Here is a 17,462-nt window from a genome sequence, read left to right on the forward strand (position 1 = left end):
TGATAACTTCACAGGTAAATTAATTCTCTAAGATCTATGATTAAAAATTCCTCTTTCCCTTCGTCGCATACCTGAGCAGACCGTTAGTTGCGCACTGCTTGTTACTGAACCATGTTCATTTGTTGCTGTGCATGTGAAAAGTCCTGAATCTTCAGGAAAAGTTTCTGCAATTACAAGGGTACATATCTCTTCTGGAAATAAACAGAAAAATAAACTGCATCATAAACTATTTAAAGTACCATGTAATGTATTTGCATTGTATGTTAGAAGGACACCAGAAAGTGCTCCTTATACAAAGAAATGCTGAGAGAACAGCAGAAGAGCTTCCAACATAAATGGCTTTAATGAAAATCACTTTGTATCTAAAACAAGTAAATTTACCAAGCTGAGTTTTCAAAAGGGGCCTGTCTTGAACAGTAATTTTGCAATCGCAAGTCTGTGCAGTCACTTTACATACCCAGTATCTTCATTTTTATGCAGGATAGTACTAATCCATACAAATCAATGTATTGGTTTCCACATACAATTAATACCTGCAAGCTCTTTTTGGGTCTCTAAATAACACCACCCATATGAATGTCACGTCATGCCTTCTTTCCCTGAAATTTTCTGTATTTAATGCAACGTTTCAGATCAAATCCCATTCTCAGTAAAACCAGAAAGTATTTTGTCATCCCTTCCAATTAACTTTCCTGTATAAACTGACCAGAATGAAAAACTCTGGATGCATAAATATACCCTTTATGCAGAGTTTGGGAAGATAATTTCTGTCTCTGCCTGCACAGCAGTGAGAATGGATAAATTGAAAATATAGGACAAAACAGCATCCCTAGAAACTCTTCAGAATGCTGAGACACAGACATATTCTGTGGCTGTTTGAAACCTGTTCATTCTACTTTGATATGCCATAGTATATGCTTTGATTATACCAGGGCCTCAGTCAGAAAACTTGTATGAAGGCTGGACTGTTCATTTTTCAGGTGGGATCTCACAGTAATATTTTCTAAATCAATTCCATCCATTTATAATGGGCATATTTAATTATTTAGGCATATTTTTTCCAGATTCTTCAAAGAAGTCACTTTATTTTATCTCTACTTGTAATGGTATTCTAATCTTTTTAAAAATTCACAATATAGCTAATGTAAATAATCCTAGTATTTACATAACATACCTAGATAATTTTAGACCTGGACAATGTTACATCGTGGGTTTCCTTAATTAATTAGAAGTTTCTTTTGCTTATGCTCATTTTCTAGTCTCAAAACCAAATCAGAGAAGTTTTATAGAATTGAGTTTCAAAAAAAAAAAAAAAAGCATTTTGGACATTTACATGGAATCCCACATATTATCACAAAATCAATGGAATATAGCTAATAAAAACAAACTGAAAAGTGAGGAAAAATATTTCAGACTCCAATAACTTTCACATGAAAATTATTCTGTAGAAGAGGTTCAGTAAGGTAAGCTTCACTTCTTTTAGTTCAAAGAAGAAAAACATTTCTAATAGTTCTTTTTTTTTCTTTCCTAATTTTCATAGTAGGCAGACTACTATCTCATTTAGACAGTTAACAAAAAAGTTACGGAATTTTTCCAATTATAAATGACAATGTATCCAAAAACTTCCTGTACTGGAAATGGGCTTAAAATGAATGACTAACTAAAGATTTGGCACAGAGTTGTTTTTCAGACAGCAGAACATGTTTTTTTTTTTGGCAACACAAACCAGTCATTTTGTGTAGCTACAAGAGGCATGTCTGGTAATACTGTAGCACGTTGGATCTTATCTGACCCAGATGAAGATTAATGACTCATGAAAGGTCTTATCAGGAAAGTAATGGGTAACACAAGCTAGTTTTTGAACTACTGAGATCAGCTTTTTTTAGAGTCTTGGTGTGTCGTAAGCAGTTGAAGCCATATTGTTAAACACACGTGCGTATTCCTGGATTGAACTGACTCTGGGGATGCAATATGATACATGCAGCATACTAGTTTCCTGTTCATTTAACAGCAGAATTCTGAAAGCTGGGTATTTCAGGACTGCAAAAGAAAAATCACTCCCACCATGCTGAGAACTGCTGTTTGAATGAGGGCAAAGGTACTACAAAATACAATAACCAGCAGAATTCCTATTTTCCAAACAGCAGAGCTAATTAATGCATAATGTTCTTTCTGGTTTTTAAGTATGTAAAATGATCACATGAGAAGAGCTGACCTTCACTCTTCAGTGATAAAAGAATTCTAATGGATTCTACCACGATGTGGTTTGTTTACTGAAGCAGTATATTTGAAAACTATACATGGTAAATTGCAGTAATCCTTGTAAAAGAAATTGAAAGTAAATTAGTGACAAAAATAATCAGAGTTTAAAACTCATCTTCTCAGCCACATCAGCAAACTACAACACATTTGTGATCAATCATGAGAAAACTGGCTAAACTGAAAACATAAAAAAACCTGAGAACTAATCAAAATGCAGCTTGGGCAAAAAGCATGTGCGAGCAACACATTGACATTGTCTTTATTCATTTTGCTCACCCCAAACCAAGAATCACTGACCTCAAGGTAAGCTAAAAGGCTTACTACTGTGGAAAGCATAGAAATAAAATACTAGTTTGACAAAAGAAATGTTCTTTAAAGATTTCCATAACACACTCTGGATGCCTAGCGCACTGAGTATTTTTCTAGCTTTACATCCTGACTTATGTAATTATTTTTCTTTCTGTTACTGTGCTAAGTAGAATTTGATGATTTGAAGTAAATAATGTCTGTTCTACTTCCTGGCAATCATCAGCTGACAAATAATTTCATCACAAAAATACGTTCCAGAAAGCAGCTCTGAAATGCTGTTCTCAGGCCTTAAAACATATTTAACACTTGACTAAAGGAATACAAAAGCATTCTGTTCACTGAAACATGTAAAATGCTTAGGCATGCAAGTACTTGACTATTTTGTCAGTTATTTAGAAAGAAAGATTACATTTTACAGAGTAATCCTTTCCCTTTATGGTTCATGAATCCATTAGGAAGAATAAACTTTGGTAAGACAGAAAACTGTTGCACTTTAACAAATTTCATCACTGGAAGCGTGTTTACTTCAGAATGTTTCTGTGTATTACATTAATGATAGAGTAATTATATCTGCATCTTCATCTCCAAATGCGATCATTATCTTCCTCCACTGTAATGTACATACAGTCTTGGGAAATAAGTACGGTCTTTTGGTAGTAGTTGTTCATTATGATGCAATGAACAGAGCTATTTCTATAGATGTAGGTTCAAAGCCATAAGTTTCCTTGCTGCACAAAGAGAGCGGGTAGTCACAGCAGTGGTTTTCTGGTAAAAATCCAACCAAACACAACCCTGCCATCTTGTAGACAATGTCTCTCTTATTCTCCCTCTTGTTCCCCTAGTCATCACATGTTTAACTACAGTTTAACGGCAAAGCAATACACCCATCAGGTAACTTCTTCTCATTTAGGTATCTGTGCATCTTTTATATAAAGAGAACGGGGAAGTGTGAAAATAGAGAAGAACTGCATATTCAGAGCAGCGTAATACTTGGTAGTATTGCAGACCTGTAGATGCCTTAACTTGCAATAACACAATGAAAAAAGTATTTAATTTACCTGTTTCTGATGATCACTATTGTACGCACCTTTACCCAGTCAGGCAGCAGTTCTGGCTTATTTAATAGGCTTTATGCCACTCAAGAAATGAAGACAAGTTTTTAAAAGATATACAGAACTGACTGTGTTTGAAGATACCTCAAACAGCACTTACAAAATACTGAGAAGAAAACTGAACAACAGCAAATGTGATTGTGGGCAATATAGTGCAGTTTTAGGGTACAGAACCTAGGTTACAGCATATGTAATCAATACTCAAGACAGCTGCTATCTAGGCAGTTCAGGTACAATAAATAGGAATACTGCTATGGCAGCATGGACTTTAGTCCCTAAAGCAGTGTTCAGGTTTGAGGAAGAAATTAAAGCCCTTTATCAGGGTCAAGGAAAAGTTTATGCTAAAGCTTACACTAAGGCAGTTATGATGCTGTAGATGCCTAAGCCAGCTAGTTTGAAGTTGCCAGGTGTGTACATCTAAGCTGAAATCAACGTATTCAGCAACGTAACTGTGATGATTAATGTACCCAATAAGCTTTAATTGTTTACAATTGAAGAGGAATAGCAGCATTTTTTTTTTTTTAAATCACATAGTACAAAAAAGATCAGAGGTTTACTTTGAATTTGGAAGCATCAACACACAAGGACAATTGTAGCAGTCAGACTTAAGATGGGGTCACTGACAGGACCGGAATTCTGTAGGCACCTTGGGAGCGCAAAGTACAATTGAAAATGTAATTGACAAGCAATAGAGCATAGGTTGATCAGACCACCTTTAATGAAGGATAATTTTAGCTTATTTTCAGTTTTTCTCTTCATTTGGCATCTTGAGCTATAGCTCATTGGAGATTGTTCTCTTCAAGCCCTTCTTTGCTGCTCAGCAGTGAGAGAGGGAGCCAGACTCTCAGTCATAATTCTTTTGTTTTCACTAAAAAATGCAAGGATCCAACATGCATGCTGACCTACTGCAGTTTCTGTGTTTTGAATTTCATTAGCTATCAGAAAGCTGATTTTCCTGGTGTAGGGAGGCAGTAAGAATTTCTGTAACATTTGCTATATATTTTTGAGTTTCAAACATTATGCAGAAATGGGGGGGGATTTCTAAGGGAGTTACTTACTAGAGTTGAAACTCTGGAACACAGCAGCCAAACAGGGAACAAACAAGAAAGCACAATCCAAGAGAAGTGATGACTATCTTTTGAGATGTTTTTGGTGAACATACACAGTATTGTGCTTAGAAAAAAAAGCATGTATATGTGGCAATTCCCTGGCAATTTAAGAAAAATTACTTCATATAGTTTTCTTCTTACATGCCATTAGACAATTGTTTTAATGTAATTCAATACAGTTTGTGGCTGCCTCCAGACAGCTGAGTAATGGTCAAAATATCAACAGCTGGCAAATGACTCCATGGGATTTTTCATTCTCAGGCAGCCTGTTCTTTGAAGGATTCAATCAGTATAAAGTCAAAACGTCCAAGAAAGAAGTACAGAGCAGGTAATTTGACAAACTGTGATGTTGGCTTTAAGTAATCTGACTAGCTATTAATTCACAAAGCAGTCTGGAGAGATTTGTGATGCAAACTGATTTCTGTCTAGACAGAAAAAGGAGTGCAAAACACATTAGGGTAGATAGAATGTACCCAAAAAAAAGTAGCCAAAAAAACCCTGTGCTTCTTAATTTCTTACCTGTGTGAGTTCATGGAACATTTTTCTTTTAAATCATTAGTACTGACCCAGCAAAGGATAACCAATGTTTTTGAGCACTATAAAGTGTTTATTGACAGTTGACTTTAGTTGACAACCAGCAATTAAAGTCACACTACAACTTGTTACAATTTATATAAAATTCCATGGAAGTTGTACACTTGGAAAAATTTTTAGAAATCATGTCCATCTTTCAAAATTCTGAATACTTACCTAGCATAGGCATGTTGGTTTCCCTATCAATCTTGCACACATATTCACCATCTGCACTGAATAGCAGTTGTGTGTTTGCTTATGAACAACTTTCTCTGCAGGTATTATTTTGTCTGGCTTCTCAGAGTATGAATTGCATCACAAGCCAGTGCTCTACCTATTATGTTTCTGGTACCCACCCAGCTTCCTACTGTAGAAATTTTAAGTTCCTTCATGACATCCTAAAAACCAGTGTTACTTATTACCAGTATTACTACTAATACACAGAACACTGCTTATCATTTACGCCAAAAGGAAATATTTACATTTTGCCCAAACTTTATTTACATTCCCTTTGCATGCACAGAGTCAATTCCTACACAAATAAGCCAATAAGTGTACTGTCATTAATTTTAGTGGAGAGTAAGACACTGCACGTTAGGGCTTAGTAGGAACTGATACATGCACAAATCTTACAGGGATAGTACTTAGCTCAGTGAATCCAGGGAGAACAAAACACCAAACTGAAACTCTTTCATAGGTTTTGGGTAGCAGGAAGGTGCTTATAAATATTACAACAGAATTACAAGCAGGAAAAAAAAAAAGACTGCTGTCAGGCATTCACTACTGTTATGTCTATTAAACCACAACAATACAGATACCAAAATAGTATTTTGAGATGCCTTCCTGCTCTTGCATTGCCACCTACCTTGAGAGTGGTATGAGATACCTTGATATTAAATAACTTTTCTGTACCTGTGAAAACTCAAGAAATGCACCTTTCATGTAAGGATCCATTCCCTAGTACTCTTTAGAAGGCTTCACGTATCTTCTCCCAGGGTCTGCAAGCTAGCCAGACATGGGAAGGAGAGCATTCAGCCCCGTCAACATGATGGTGCAGGTATGTGAGAGGGCTGGCAAAGTGATGAACTTTTTGGACTCAGAATCCCACCTTCTATTTCCCATTTCAGTTAGTAGTTATGAAAGGAAATTTTTAGGTTTGTGAATTATCATGAATATTCTTACTTATTCCACAGTAATATCTGTCAGACAGGCTATACGAACCTTGCAACTAACAATACTGAAAATTACTTAGTTGTCCATGAAAAAAAATCTTCTAGCAAGAGGCATAATACACGATTTCCTTTGTACTCAACTATTCACACAATGGAATTTGAACCTTTTGTCTCAAGCAAAAAAGTGCTTCTCCTTTCTACTACATAACACTGCATTCCTACTCTAAAATATTTTGTTCATCTAGCACTATACACATTATGTTGCCTAAAGAGGGTGAAGGGGTAAAAAAAGATTACCAAAAATAAGCAAACATTATTCATGATTGTGAGTTTTGACAGAACAGTTTCAAATTAGATATTAAAAAGAAAAATCCTAAGATATGCTAATAAATTTAGACTTCCTAGAAACTTTTGTGTGAAGTTTCAGTCCTTTCAAGATACTTTCTACCATGTTAGGGAGAGAGTGAATGCAGTTCAAGTGATTCTGTAGAAAAGAAGCTTCTAGTAACAGTGAGCTAGATATACTAGGTACTATTCTTGTAGCATTGGTAGATTCAATCTAGAAAAGATGTTACTACTTGGACAGGAAATAAGTTTCTCTGGGAAGGGGAAAAAGGTCAACCCATTGATCTGATTTTTTTTTTTTAAAGTTATCAAGAAAACAGCTAAGTTGGGAGACTTATTTTGTAATATATATTACAGGAGGATGTTCCAAGAAAGATACAGAATTGAATGTATTCCAACACAAATCTATTCTCCTTTATTTCTTTTCATATCCAAAGGCTTGATATGATATTGAAACTCTCCTCAAACTGTTTTGTACTGTAACTTGCAATTTTTAAACCTTAAAGTTTGGGTTATAATTCTAAACTACCAATAGCCCATTGTTAGCACTGGGACATGTTTTAATTCCTCATTAGAGGTTAATTTGGTTTTCCAGCACTCTTCGTTCCTTCACATAGCTCACATTTCAAGCCTCCATGAATCAAATCATTCAGTCACATGTATTCTGGGCATCAGCTGTTACTAGAGGTGATGATGCTGCACACCACAATTAATAATATTAACTGTCAGGATAGAGCATGCATGTGTGTGTGCATGTGCACACAAGTGTGTGTGTGTGTGTATGTATTTGTATGATGGTCATGAAGTAAAATAGGTATATAATGATTTTGTGAAGCATTAAGAAAATTAGTGAATAACTGGCAAAGAAAAGCAGAAGCTTTTTCCCTCTTCACCTCCTCTCCTTTCCATGAAAGCTAAGAGAAAGCTGCATTTCTCCTAGGATTAACCCTTCACTGCTTTTTCCTAGTCCATATCCTCATAGCCACACTGCTACTTTACAAACATCACTCAGCTGCTAAGTCTGTTCTCCCTGCAGTCAAAGGCTGCCAATGTGACGCCTCAAAGTTTAAAACAACCCCCCACTGGTAAGGTCCTTCAGTTCAGAGACACTCTTTAGGAATATCCAGGTCTTAGATAGAAAACTTCTGTTTTATCTTTCTACTCCATAATTAAAACTCTCTCCAAATTCAAGCATATTCAAGCACAACCAGCCACTCTCTCAAAGCAAAGCTCAGACTGTATCACTGTCTTCTCTTCTACATGTTGTTTGACTTAAAAAGAACAAACATTCTCAGACTTTTAGCATCCACTTACTATTCAAGAAACTACCACAGCATATAATGATGTGTAATGGGAAAATGAAGCAGCCAGAGAAAACCTGTAATTGGAAGAACACTTTTTGCTTGCTGAAATCTAGGACTTTCATCTTGCGAATAGACTAGAAAAATTCAATGTGCCCTTGTTTTTGAGGATCAGCTTTTACTTGCATTTAAGACACTTCACAGCTGCCAAGCTAGATTGGCAAAACTAGCATTTAGTGGTTGGGTGTTATGAAACTCTTACGAGTACAATTTGGGTAATGGAATTTTGTAGGATTTGTTCTTTTTCCTCAGTAGCATGCAAATTGTTCATTTTCTGAGAATGAAGTTTGCTTCAAAGTTTAAGCTGTGAGACTCTCCTTGCTGGTCTAAATGGAATTTACTGTTTAACTAATAAAGAAATTGATGTAAAGGACAGCGTAGAGTATGGAAGGTGTGATAAAGAAACATTGTCTTTAAGGGGGTTTCATATTACCAAGGCTCAGCAGAAGCTTTTCTATTTATGGCTTCAGTACAAACTCAAAGAGCTAGTGAATCAAGAGATTATTTTTTCATATGATTCTTACCAGGTTCAGTTGCAGATCGTGGCTCTGCATATCACATCATAAGGAGGGGAAACAAACAAGAAAAATGGTATTAGAGATTACATTAATAAACAACAGTATACTGAATGGATATATTATACTGAAACACTGTAGACAAGTACAAAATCTGTGCAGACACATTGCAGAATAAGGAAGACTTAAATTGTCTGTTGGTAGCAGTAGTTCAATTATTACTTCTAGCAATTATAATCACTGAATTGTGAGGAAGAGAGGACTCTATCCAAAACTCAATACTGACAGACTAATTTCATGTTCTTTCCCCACCCCGTATCAAAAGTAGCCACTTCAGATTATTGCCTTACTTTTTTGGAGAATTCTGAAGTCTGGAGAATCTTGAATTTCAACGCCCTGTCGAAACCACTTAACATGAATGGGAGGGGGTCCTCTGACCCTGCATTCCAATACCACGACTTGTCCCTCAGATGCTGTGGAGTTTTGTAGCTCCTGAAATATAACAATCACAATTCAAATGAACCGGGAGCATTTTACATTCTTAAAAACAGTCTTTTCTTCCCTTTGTATTTCAACTTTGTTTTATTGTGTCATTACATTTTTGCAATAGACATTTTCTGTGAGCTGCATTTTCACTCTGATCAAATATATATTCAGCTATATAGTTAAAAATGACTGAATAGGTTATTTTCAAATACATTCTTAATATGACCAAAGACAGAAAAGGTGTAGAAGTATTTAATTCCTTAGACCATCACAAGCAGATAGTTGCAGTCTGACCTTTCATTTTTTACCCTTCTTCCACAAAGTGAAATGAAAATTCTGCAACGAGCTACACATTGATTGACTTGGTCCTGAGAGAGTAGCTGTGCTGCTTTCAGGTCAACCTCTAGAATATGGAGTTGCTTTTCCTCTGAGCAAAATTAGATGACATAAGTATGATTAGGATATATTAGCTAGTGTATGGATAGCTTCTGAGACAGTATTATGGCTGTAATAAATTCTTATATACATCTGAAAAAATTCAGGAAGAGTCTAAACCTTTGACGAAGCACTACAGTGAGAAAGAAGCAACACAGTACTTTAAGTAACAGAACGGACAGGAGGCAGCCACTATTTTTGCCTTTGTTATCTATCTTAACATTATAAATCAAAGAGTCTTTTTAACTGTACTGGCTGTCTCATTCCCTTTCCAGCTTATTAATAAAGTTTTAGGCCTTGATGCAGCAGAGCACTTGAAGTTAGGTCTAAGGTCAGAGTTATCCCTAGCTACTATTCATAGATCTCTAGTTAATCAAATACATACGAATTTTGTTACATGGAAACCTAAAAATCTTTGGGTTGTTCCCTGAAGTTTGCATAGAAAGAAATTTGCATCAGGAAGCTGGATAAGTATATTTTTTATTGTTCATATCTGGTTCATTTCTTCTGTAATTAAAGTTGTTTTGTTTTGGTATGTCCTAACTGGCTTAAGCCAGTTAATATTGGATTTCAGGGACAAGAGATATGAGGATTGGGAAGGAACAGTGGAGTTTTGATTGCTTTGGTAGTTTCTGAATGAGGGCTGGATTTCTCCTATTTTCCACTCTTCCTAGGAAGTTGCCTGCCTCTCTACCTTGCAGTAACCACATTCTCTAATCCCTTGCACCCCCACTGTTCAATCTCCTGTGATACCTGCAGTATCAGTGCAGAATTATGAGGGGTAGAATCAGACCTTTCCTGACATGAGAAAGGGATATGATGGAGCCAGGCTAGACAGTTGTGGAGAACAGGGCTTACTCTTACTTATCTCTAAGCAAAACTATTTGCTGTTCCATATTAGCTTTTAGTCAACTGTTTTTCTGAAGTAATAACCAGAAATACCTTCTTGTCTTCATTTTGACTTCAACAAATGGTGACTAAATAATAGTTACTGCAATGGAAATGATGGTTTGAAGGCAAAATGAAAATCATATTTTCGATTAAAGTTGTATTTTAGCGATTAGGGAAATATGCTGTCCTTCTTTTTGCTGTTACCTAATTCCCAGCTCTAAAGTTTCATTTGGGATGAATGTGAAGGTAAATATTGACTTAAATAATTACTTAAGAATTAGTGAATAAAAGTTTCCCTTCTAGCAAGTCCATGCCTTACATTTTACAAGATATCCCAATGAAGAATAACTGAACTGCTTTCTTTACTAACATACCTGCATGGATTTTTTTCTAAAACAAAGTAAAAAAGCCTGTGTTCTTTGTTCTTGTCAGTAGATAAATTATTGTAAACGAGGCTTTATCAGGACTATGATGTGTAATTGGTGTCTACCTTGTTTTATTTTACAAAGATTTCTCAGTGGAGGACAGTCATGGGCATAAAACAAACACATACAGAATATTCATGTAATTCCACTAGTGACTTTAATAGGCCAGAAGGCATAAGAACTTCATTGTTGCAGTGGAAAAGTATTTTCTTAGGAAAACTGTAAAAGTTTTAACATGATCAAACATTCTTGCATTAGGATATATCATTTTGTTAGTTCCTTCTGGACTATAGGAGTATGATATAAAAATGATGGATAAAACATACCTTTGTAAAAATGGGTGCAGAATAGATAGGCTTAGGTCCATCCACACGGTGCAGGTATGAAGTAGGGCTTTGAACCTGCAAAGCAATGCAACAATGCTATAAAACTGAAAGAATATTGGTTTCGATAATATGGCCTGCATATATCTATGCAATAATGCAAACTCTCAAACGTACAGTCTCATTATGGTGTTCTCATTCTAGCAGGCTTCTTGAGTGACATCACTATTTCACATCTGTTATATTTCTGAAATCAAAATGCAAGCTTTAAAGGCTTCTATATTTCCTGTGAGAATTTTGTATCCAACTGTCTTTGCCTTGAAGTATTTTGAGAGTTTGACTCCTGTTAATATCATTCAAGTAAGTCCTTTGCAATGAAGCATTTTTGCCTCTCCTGTTATTACATCCCTTGACTGATGTAGTACTAAATAAATCCAGGTACCTAAAAGCTTATCAAAGTTAGCCAAAGGAAGGGAAAGGAATTTACCATGTACAGCCTAACAGAGATTTTTATTTTATTTGCATTTTATGATTTATATGAAAACTCTAAGTCATCCACAGTGGCATTAAAACTTATTATAAGCTAATGAACATTGATTTTCTACATTTAACTTCTAGACAGTAAAATTTAATTTTCTCTAAAAGGCCCAGAGAAATTACAGCAGTATTTAATTTAATAACAAAATTTAAAACTTTTGCTAAAAAATATTGTAGGCATTCATTTGTATTACATTCTTTTTGGAATTGGACCAAGTCACTATTAAGTGATATACTCTGTAATTTTCATCATCACCAGATCTGTCAGCTGCTCACATGCTGTGTTTGATACACACTGTGTAAGAATCCATATGTATATTTACTTTTATGCCCCATTTACTAGATATAGACTTAATTTTTTAAAATCGTCATTCTTAATATAATAATGTAAGTTTATAGTACAATAATAGAATTCCTCAAAATGACAGAGTTTTTCAGGACTTACAAATTTTGAAATAAAAATTAAAATACTTTTACTAATTTAAAAATTGATGTCTAAAAATACCTGCTGACTGGGCACAGAGATAGGTTGAATTACAGCTGTGGTGACTCCAGACTTTGGTGTAGAAGATCCTATAGTCAAGGAAACAGAGGTGGTTTTCTTTTGGGCCCTGAAAAAAAAAGAAAACAGCAAGGACTTTATAAGATCTGAAATCAGAATATGTTAGTTTGTAACTGATAAGCCACCTTGTATTTTCTACATCTTTAAATATGTCCTTATCAGCTGAAAAGATCAACATGGGAAGAAGCTTGAGTAGAACACAATCTTTGGCTAATTTACACTTTCACACCCAATAAAAAGTACTGATTTAAGATAAAAACTAAAATGTATTTTGTTTCTTTAATTGTAGGCCTCTGCATGTTTTTTTGGAGGCACAGGGCTGGGTGATTACAAATGAAGATTTGGTTAACTTAAAGTTACTCCTGAATATGAAAAGTTGATAAAAACAGAAGAGTTGTCAGGATAGGGCCAGACTTCTCTGACAGAACAAGCACGTTAATACAATCTACAGTTACAATACTACACATTTACATCACATGAGAGAAGGAGAAAGATATGACATACACAAATATACCCCAGATGCTTATTCACATGTAAAACTACCAAAGATTTTCCAGTGCCCCTTATTAAGAACATTTGCACAGCATTGGTTCTACTTTGCACACTTACTGTGGCATAGCTCCAGATTTTGATTTGAAAATTAAACTTTCACTCTCTGAATCTGTGGAACTGGCACCTGGAAAAGAAAGTATTTTCAATAATCTCATATCCTTTCACTGGTTTATTTAATGTTTACATTCCAAAGAAAAAACTGTGCTACTTTTGCATTTCACTTCAAGAGTTGAGAACTCTCTGTAATAAACTACCACAGTTTTTCTTATCTGATAAAAGATTGTAACTATGTACTTTAGACAGTTACAGAAATAATAACCATGCCAATTTAATTGCAAACTGTTTTCCCTAGGCTTTTAGCTGTCTTCCTTCATATTGAAGCAAATATGGCCAAAAAAGAAAAAAAAATGCTGACTGCTACTACTCTACTGGAAATGTATAATTTTATTTACTTGAATGTTAAAACTTAAAGCTTAAGCAAACATATGGCTTATATACAGATAACAAATCTTCAACCTTAAGTAAGAGCAACTCAGTATAGCAAGACATTTTCAGACTAAACTTGCTACCCACGATCTCCACAGTTCAGACTATTTATATTAACCTGTACGTAACATCTACATACTGGTATTTCTTGCCAGTGGAAGACTTGATATAATGTATGTGTTTGGCAGTATCCTGAACTCACTTAAAGAAAAAAATACGAAAGCATTTATTCCCTTTGTCTTAATTTTTCCTAACAACTAGTACTTCACACAACATTTATTCTAGACATTTATGTAGTACATACTCCTCCTCAAAGGATTTGTGCATACATATGTATAGCTCTATTTGTAATACAAATCATAAGCAATTCATAATCAATATTCATAGTATAGTGTAGACTGATTCCAATGAAACAAAGTTTGGACTGAGGCACCCAAGTACCCTATTTATTTACAAAGTTTAGACTACAAAAATCAAAGCAACAAGTAGCACAGAAAAGGTAAGAAGAGAGAAGCAACATCAAGTGAGCAAAGTGGGTCTACATGAAAGTATTTCTCTTGAGCAAAGGATAACCAGGTCTTGTGTGGCTGGGCCTGCTGCACAGAAAAAAGTATGAGGCATCAGTGTCATCAAGACTATTAATATACAAAGCAATGCTTGTGTGACAATCTGGTTTCCTTAAAGATCATAGAGGAGGAGCTAACGACATGTACAATTCTCTGTCTTTCAAAGTTACATGTTGTAAAACTTCAAGATAGCACTTCCACATAGTAAGACTTTGCCAGATCTCAAAAAAGAAATTGTTTTATTCACTGTATCTCTCTACCTACCTGTTGCTTCTGGTATTATAACTTCACACAATATTATATATTTGTACTATACCTGGGTAGTTCTGAAATCATGCTTACTTCTGTAAAGAAAAGTCTTACTAGAATCCGTAAGATTCAGAAAAATCTTAGGGATTTTGCTATTATATCCCAATGTGGGATAACAAAGTTCTGAGAACAAAAAACATAATGAAAGAAACCCAATAAATGCACATCTGTCATGATTTAACTAATTTATAGTGAAAAGTTTATTGCTTTGTTAATCAAAAGCTATTTAATAATTTTGGTGTGGTATTATTCAGATTTGTTATGAATATTTCTTATGTTAATTTGTTTATGCTTTCAATTAACCATTTAAATTAATTTTAATGAGTTACAAAACTGGTAGAAAAATACATATTACCAAAATGTTTGAAAAATGCATGAAATAAAATAAAAATCAGTATTCGATTAATATAATCATGCCTAAAATACAGTCCTCCACTAAAAAACTAATTTAATAATTTTACTCATGGTCAAGTCATTAACTTTCCTCAGAGAAAATAATACTTGAATTATGACTAATTTCGAAGTCAAGAAATATTTTGACAATTACTAGCAGTTGATTCTGGAGAAAACCAGTATGACTGACTTTTAACCTGACTTAAAGTCAGTGTACCAAATATGAAGAATTATAATACATTTATTCATGACTGAAGAAGACTCATTTGGGGCAGCCACATTTAATTGCACTGGAAGGAAGTTCAGAACTGAGACAGGGATTACTGCTATCATGAAAATCGTTATTGGTACCACCAGCCAAACCCTTGATTTACAGCGGGTACTACGTAAAAGCCATATGCCAAAAGCTCTGCTTGTTCCTCCTTTTCCATTCTTTATCTTACTTGTACCCTAAATAAATAGCAATCTACCCACTGATTCTTGGGACATTCCTTGAAATACCTGAATTAATATGATGTGATGTTCAAAATGTGTTGCATTAAAGGGAAACAGAGGAACACCATAAAAATACCACCAAAGCAAATGTAATCTTAACATACAGAAGCAAAAGTAAACTTCAGCTTAGTTATCTTTTCCTGTATGTGTCAAGTATCTTATTATTTCACTTCTTACCTTCAATGAATATTTCAGCTGATGTACTATCTGAACCAATGGAATTTGAAGCCACGCAAGTATAGCGTCCAGTATCGTCTTCAAAGGCTTCTGCTATAATTAGTGAATGAAGTCCTCCACTTCCAGAACGGATCTGAATGTCAGGGGTATTCTGGAGTTCTTTTCCTTCACAGAACCATCTGCAGCCCACACACATTTAGAAAGACAAAGAAAAAAAAGAACATAAAAGATTGGTTCAGGCTCATCGCATGCAAGAAGACATTACACTCTGCTGCAAAAATCTAAATTGCTACTGAAATCAGCACATGGTGCTTTGAAGTGTTTAATGGCATTCACAAAGAAATAACTTGCTGCAATAAACTTTGTTTAAAAGGCAGTGAGACATTTCTGAATGCTAAGAAAATCATACACACCTACAATTTAAAGCTATTCCCTGTCGTGTTTTGGTAGAATTAATGCTTTCTGCATATCTTATGTACTGGCTTGCTTTGACACAGTCTAATCCATTTCAATTTGACTTGCTACTCCCTTCTTTCTAATACTTACTGATTCTCCACACAGGATGTTTGATTTTTGTCTATCATGCCCAGTCAACCTAATATAATCCCATGGTCCAGGTTCCATATTACTAAACTTTAAATAGGTTTACTCCTGCCTCAGATCAGGAACATAAACTGGTTTTCCAGACCTGGATTTTTATATATATATCAAATACACATTCCACTACCAAAAAGGTATGCCCCAACAAAAGGGCTGGGTTTAGGTACAGGCAAAACACTTATCATCTGGGGTGACTTACTACTAGGTAAAAGCACAGCCTATTTTGTTTACGTTGGGTCAATCAAGCGTTTTCCAGTGCAGGCTACCTGAAGAGCTAGTCCATGTTCTCAGCGCACATTGTTTCCATGAAGGTACCAGCTCCCATCTTTTTTCTGTTTGATTCCCTCATATCAGCTAGTCCTATTCTCATAGGCTACTCCCTGATTTATCCATATCTCTAGCAGCCCAGCAAGTATGAGAAGTGGATAATTCTTTTTTTTACAGGGGCTGCTATGCATTTTTGTGAGGGATGGTAGATTGGTGAGTCACTAAAGGAAAATCATTAGGAAACAGCCTTCCTTCCATTCTCAAATTTCACTATGTCCTGAAAAGAAATTTTGCCAAGTCTTTCTGAGCTCCAGTCCTACAAACTCACTCTTTATCCCTCTTCCTTCCCTTCCTCTCACCCCATAATCCTAATCTGTGCTTTTCCATGTTCTCTCTCTGCCCTGCTTTCCCTCTTCTACCTCTGCCACCCCAAAATTCAAATCTTGTTGTGGTGAGGATAAAGACAAAATGAGTAATTCTTGACAGCAAGCTTCAAAAGTGACCTTTCGTTCTCTTCCCCCCATACTTTTAGTTTCCTACTGTAGTAAGAATTTTTTTTAAAAAACAAATAAATATAACCACAGAAATTTATGAAGAGTCAATTCAAATTAAAAGATGATGGTATTTTCAAAAATAATTTTAAAGACTTAAAATCTGCCACCAAAAAATTTTATATTTTTCCTTTAGTTTGTACATGTTTATGAGAGAATTTTTGCAGTTACATTCCAGTAATATTTCAGAATTACACTTTTTTTTTTTCTCCTTCCTATCAGATGACTTTCCCCTGCCCAAATAAAGTAACCCCAAGGAGTTACAGAACCCCACTACCTATTTAGGTAAAGCATGCAACACTACAGGATGACCGATACCACACAATAACAATCCGTGAGGAGTCTTTAGAAATGAACTGCCTCACTTTTATTGCTCTTTTTTCTTATTAGTAAACTACATGTAATTAACAGAAATAAAAAATACGTTACAAAACTTTCTTCTGAAAATATTAGATTGTAAAACTTGAAATTTCATGCTTATTTCAGAATGCAGAGTTAAGAAACCTAACAGATTTACACATAAGACAATTCCCCTTAATAACACCCAGAACTGTGGGCAAGCCCTCTGTGTTTATGAACAATAGACCTTTTATTCCTGAAGGCAAAAAATGTTGATAGTGGCATTAAAACCATATGTAATTGTCTTCTG

General features: G+C 35.0%; 1 protein-coding gene across 6 annotated transcripts in view; it reads right to left on the reverse strand.

Moving 5' to 3' along the window:
* PALLD (palladin, cytoskeletal associated protein) overlaps positions 1-17,462 on the reverse strand; it is a 220,776-nt gene that overhangs the window by 123,648 nt on the left and 79,666 nt on the right. For all 6 annotated transcript variants that reach the window (XM_076336551.1, XM_076336555.1, XM_076336554.1 and 3 more), the window contains exons 3-9: positions 15,396-15,574; positions 13,027-13,093; positions 12,361-12,466; positions 11,322-11,396; positions 9,109-9,250; positions 8,768-8,791; positions 72-191 (exon numbers count right to left, since the gene is read on the reverse strand). In XM_076336551.1, the coding sequence (XP_076192666.1) occupies positions 72-191; positions 8,768-8,791; positions 9,109-9,250; positions 11,322-11,396; positions 12,361-12,466; positions 13,027-13,093; positions 15,396-15,574 (713 nt within the window). The remainder of the gene's footprint in view (positions 1-71; positions 192-8,767; positions 8,792-9,108; positions 9,251-11,321; positions 11,397-12,360; positions 12,467-13,026; positions 13,094-15,395; positions 15,575-17,462) is intronic.

Source organism: Aptenodytes patagonicus, chromosome 4 (genome assembly GCF_965638725.1).
Source record: "Aptenodytes patagonicus chromosome 4, bAptPat1.pri.cur, whole genome shotgun sequence".
Lineage (NCBI taxonomy): Eukaryota > Metazoa > Chordata > Aves > Sphenisciformes > Spheniscidae > Aptenodytes > Aptenodytes patagonicus.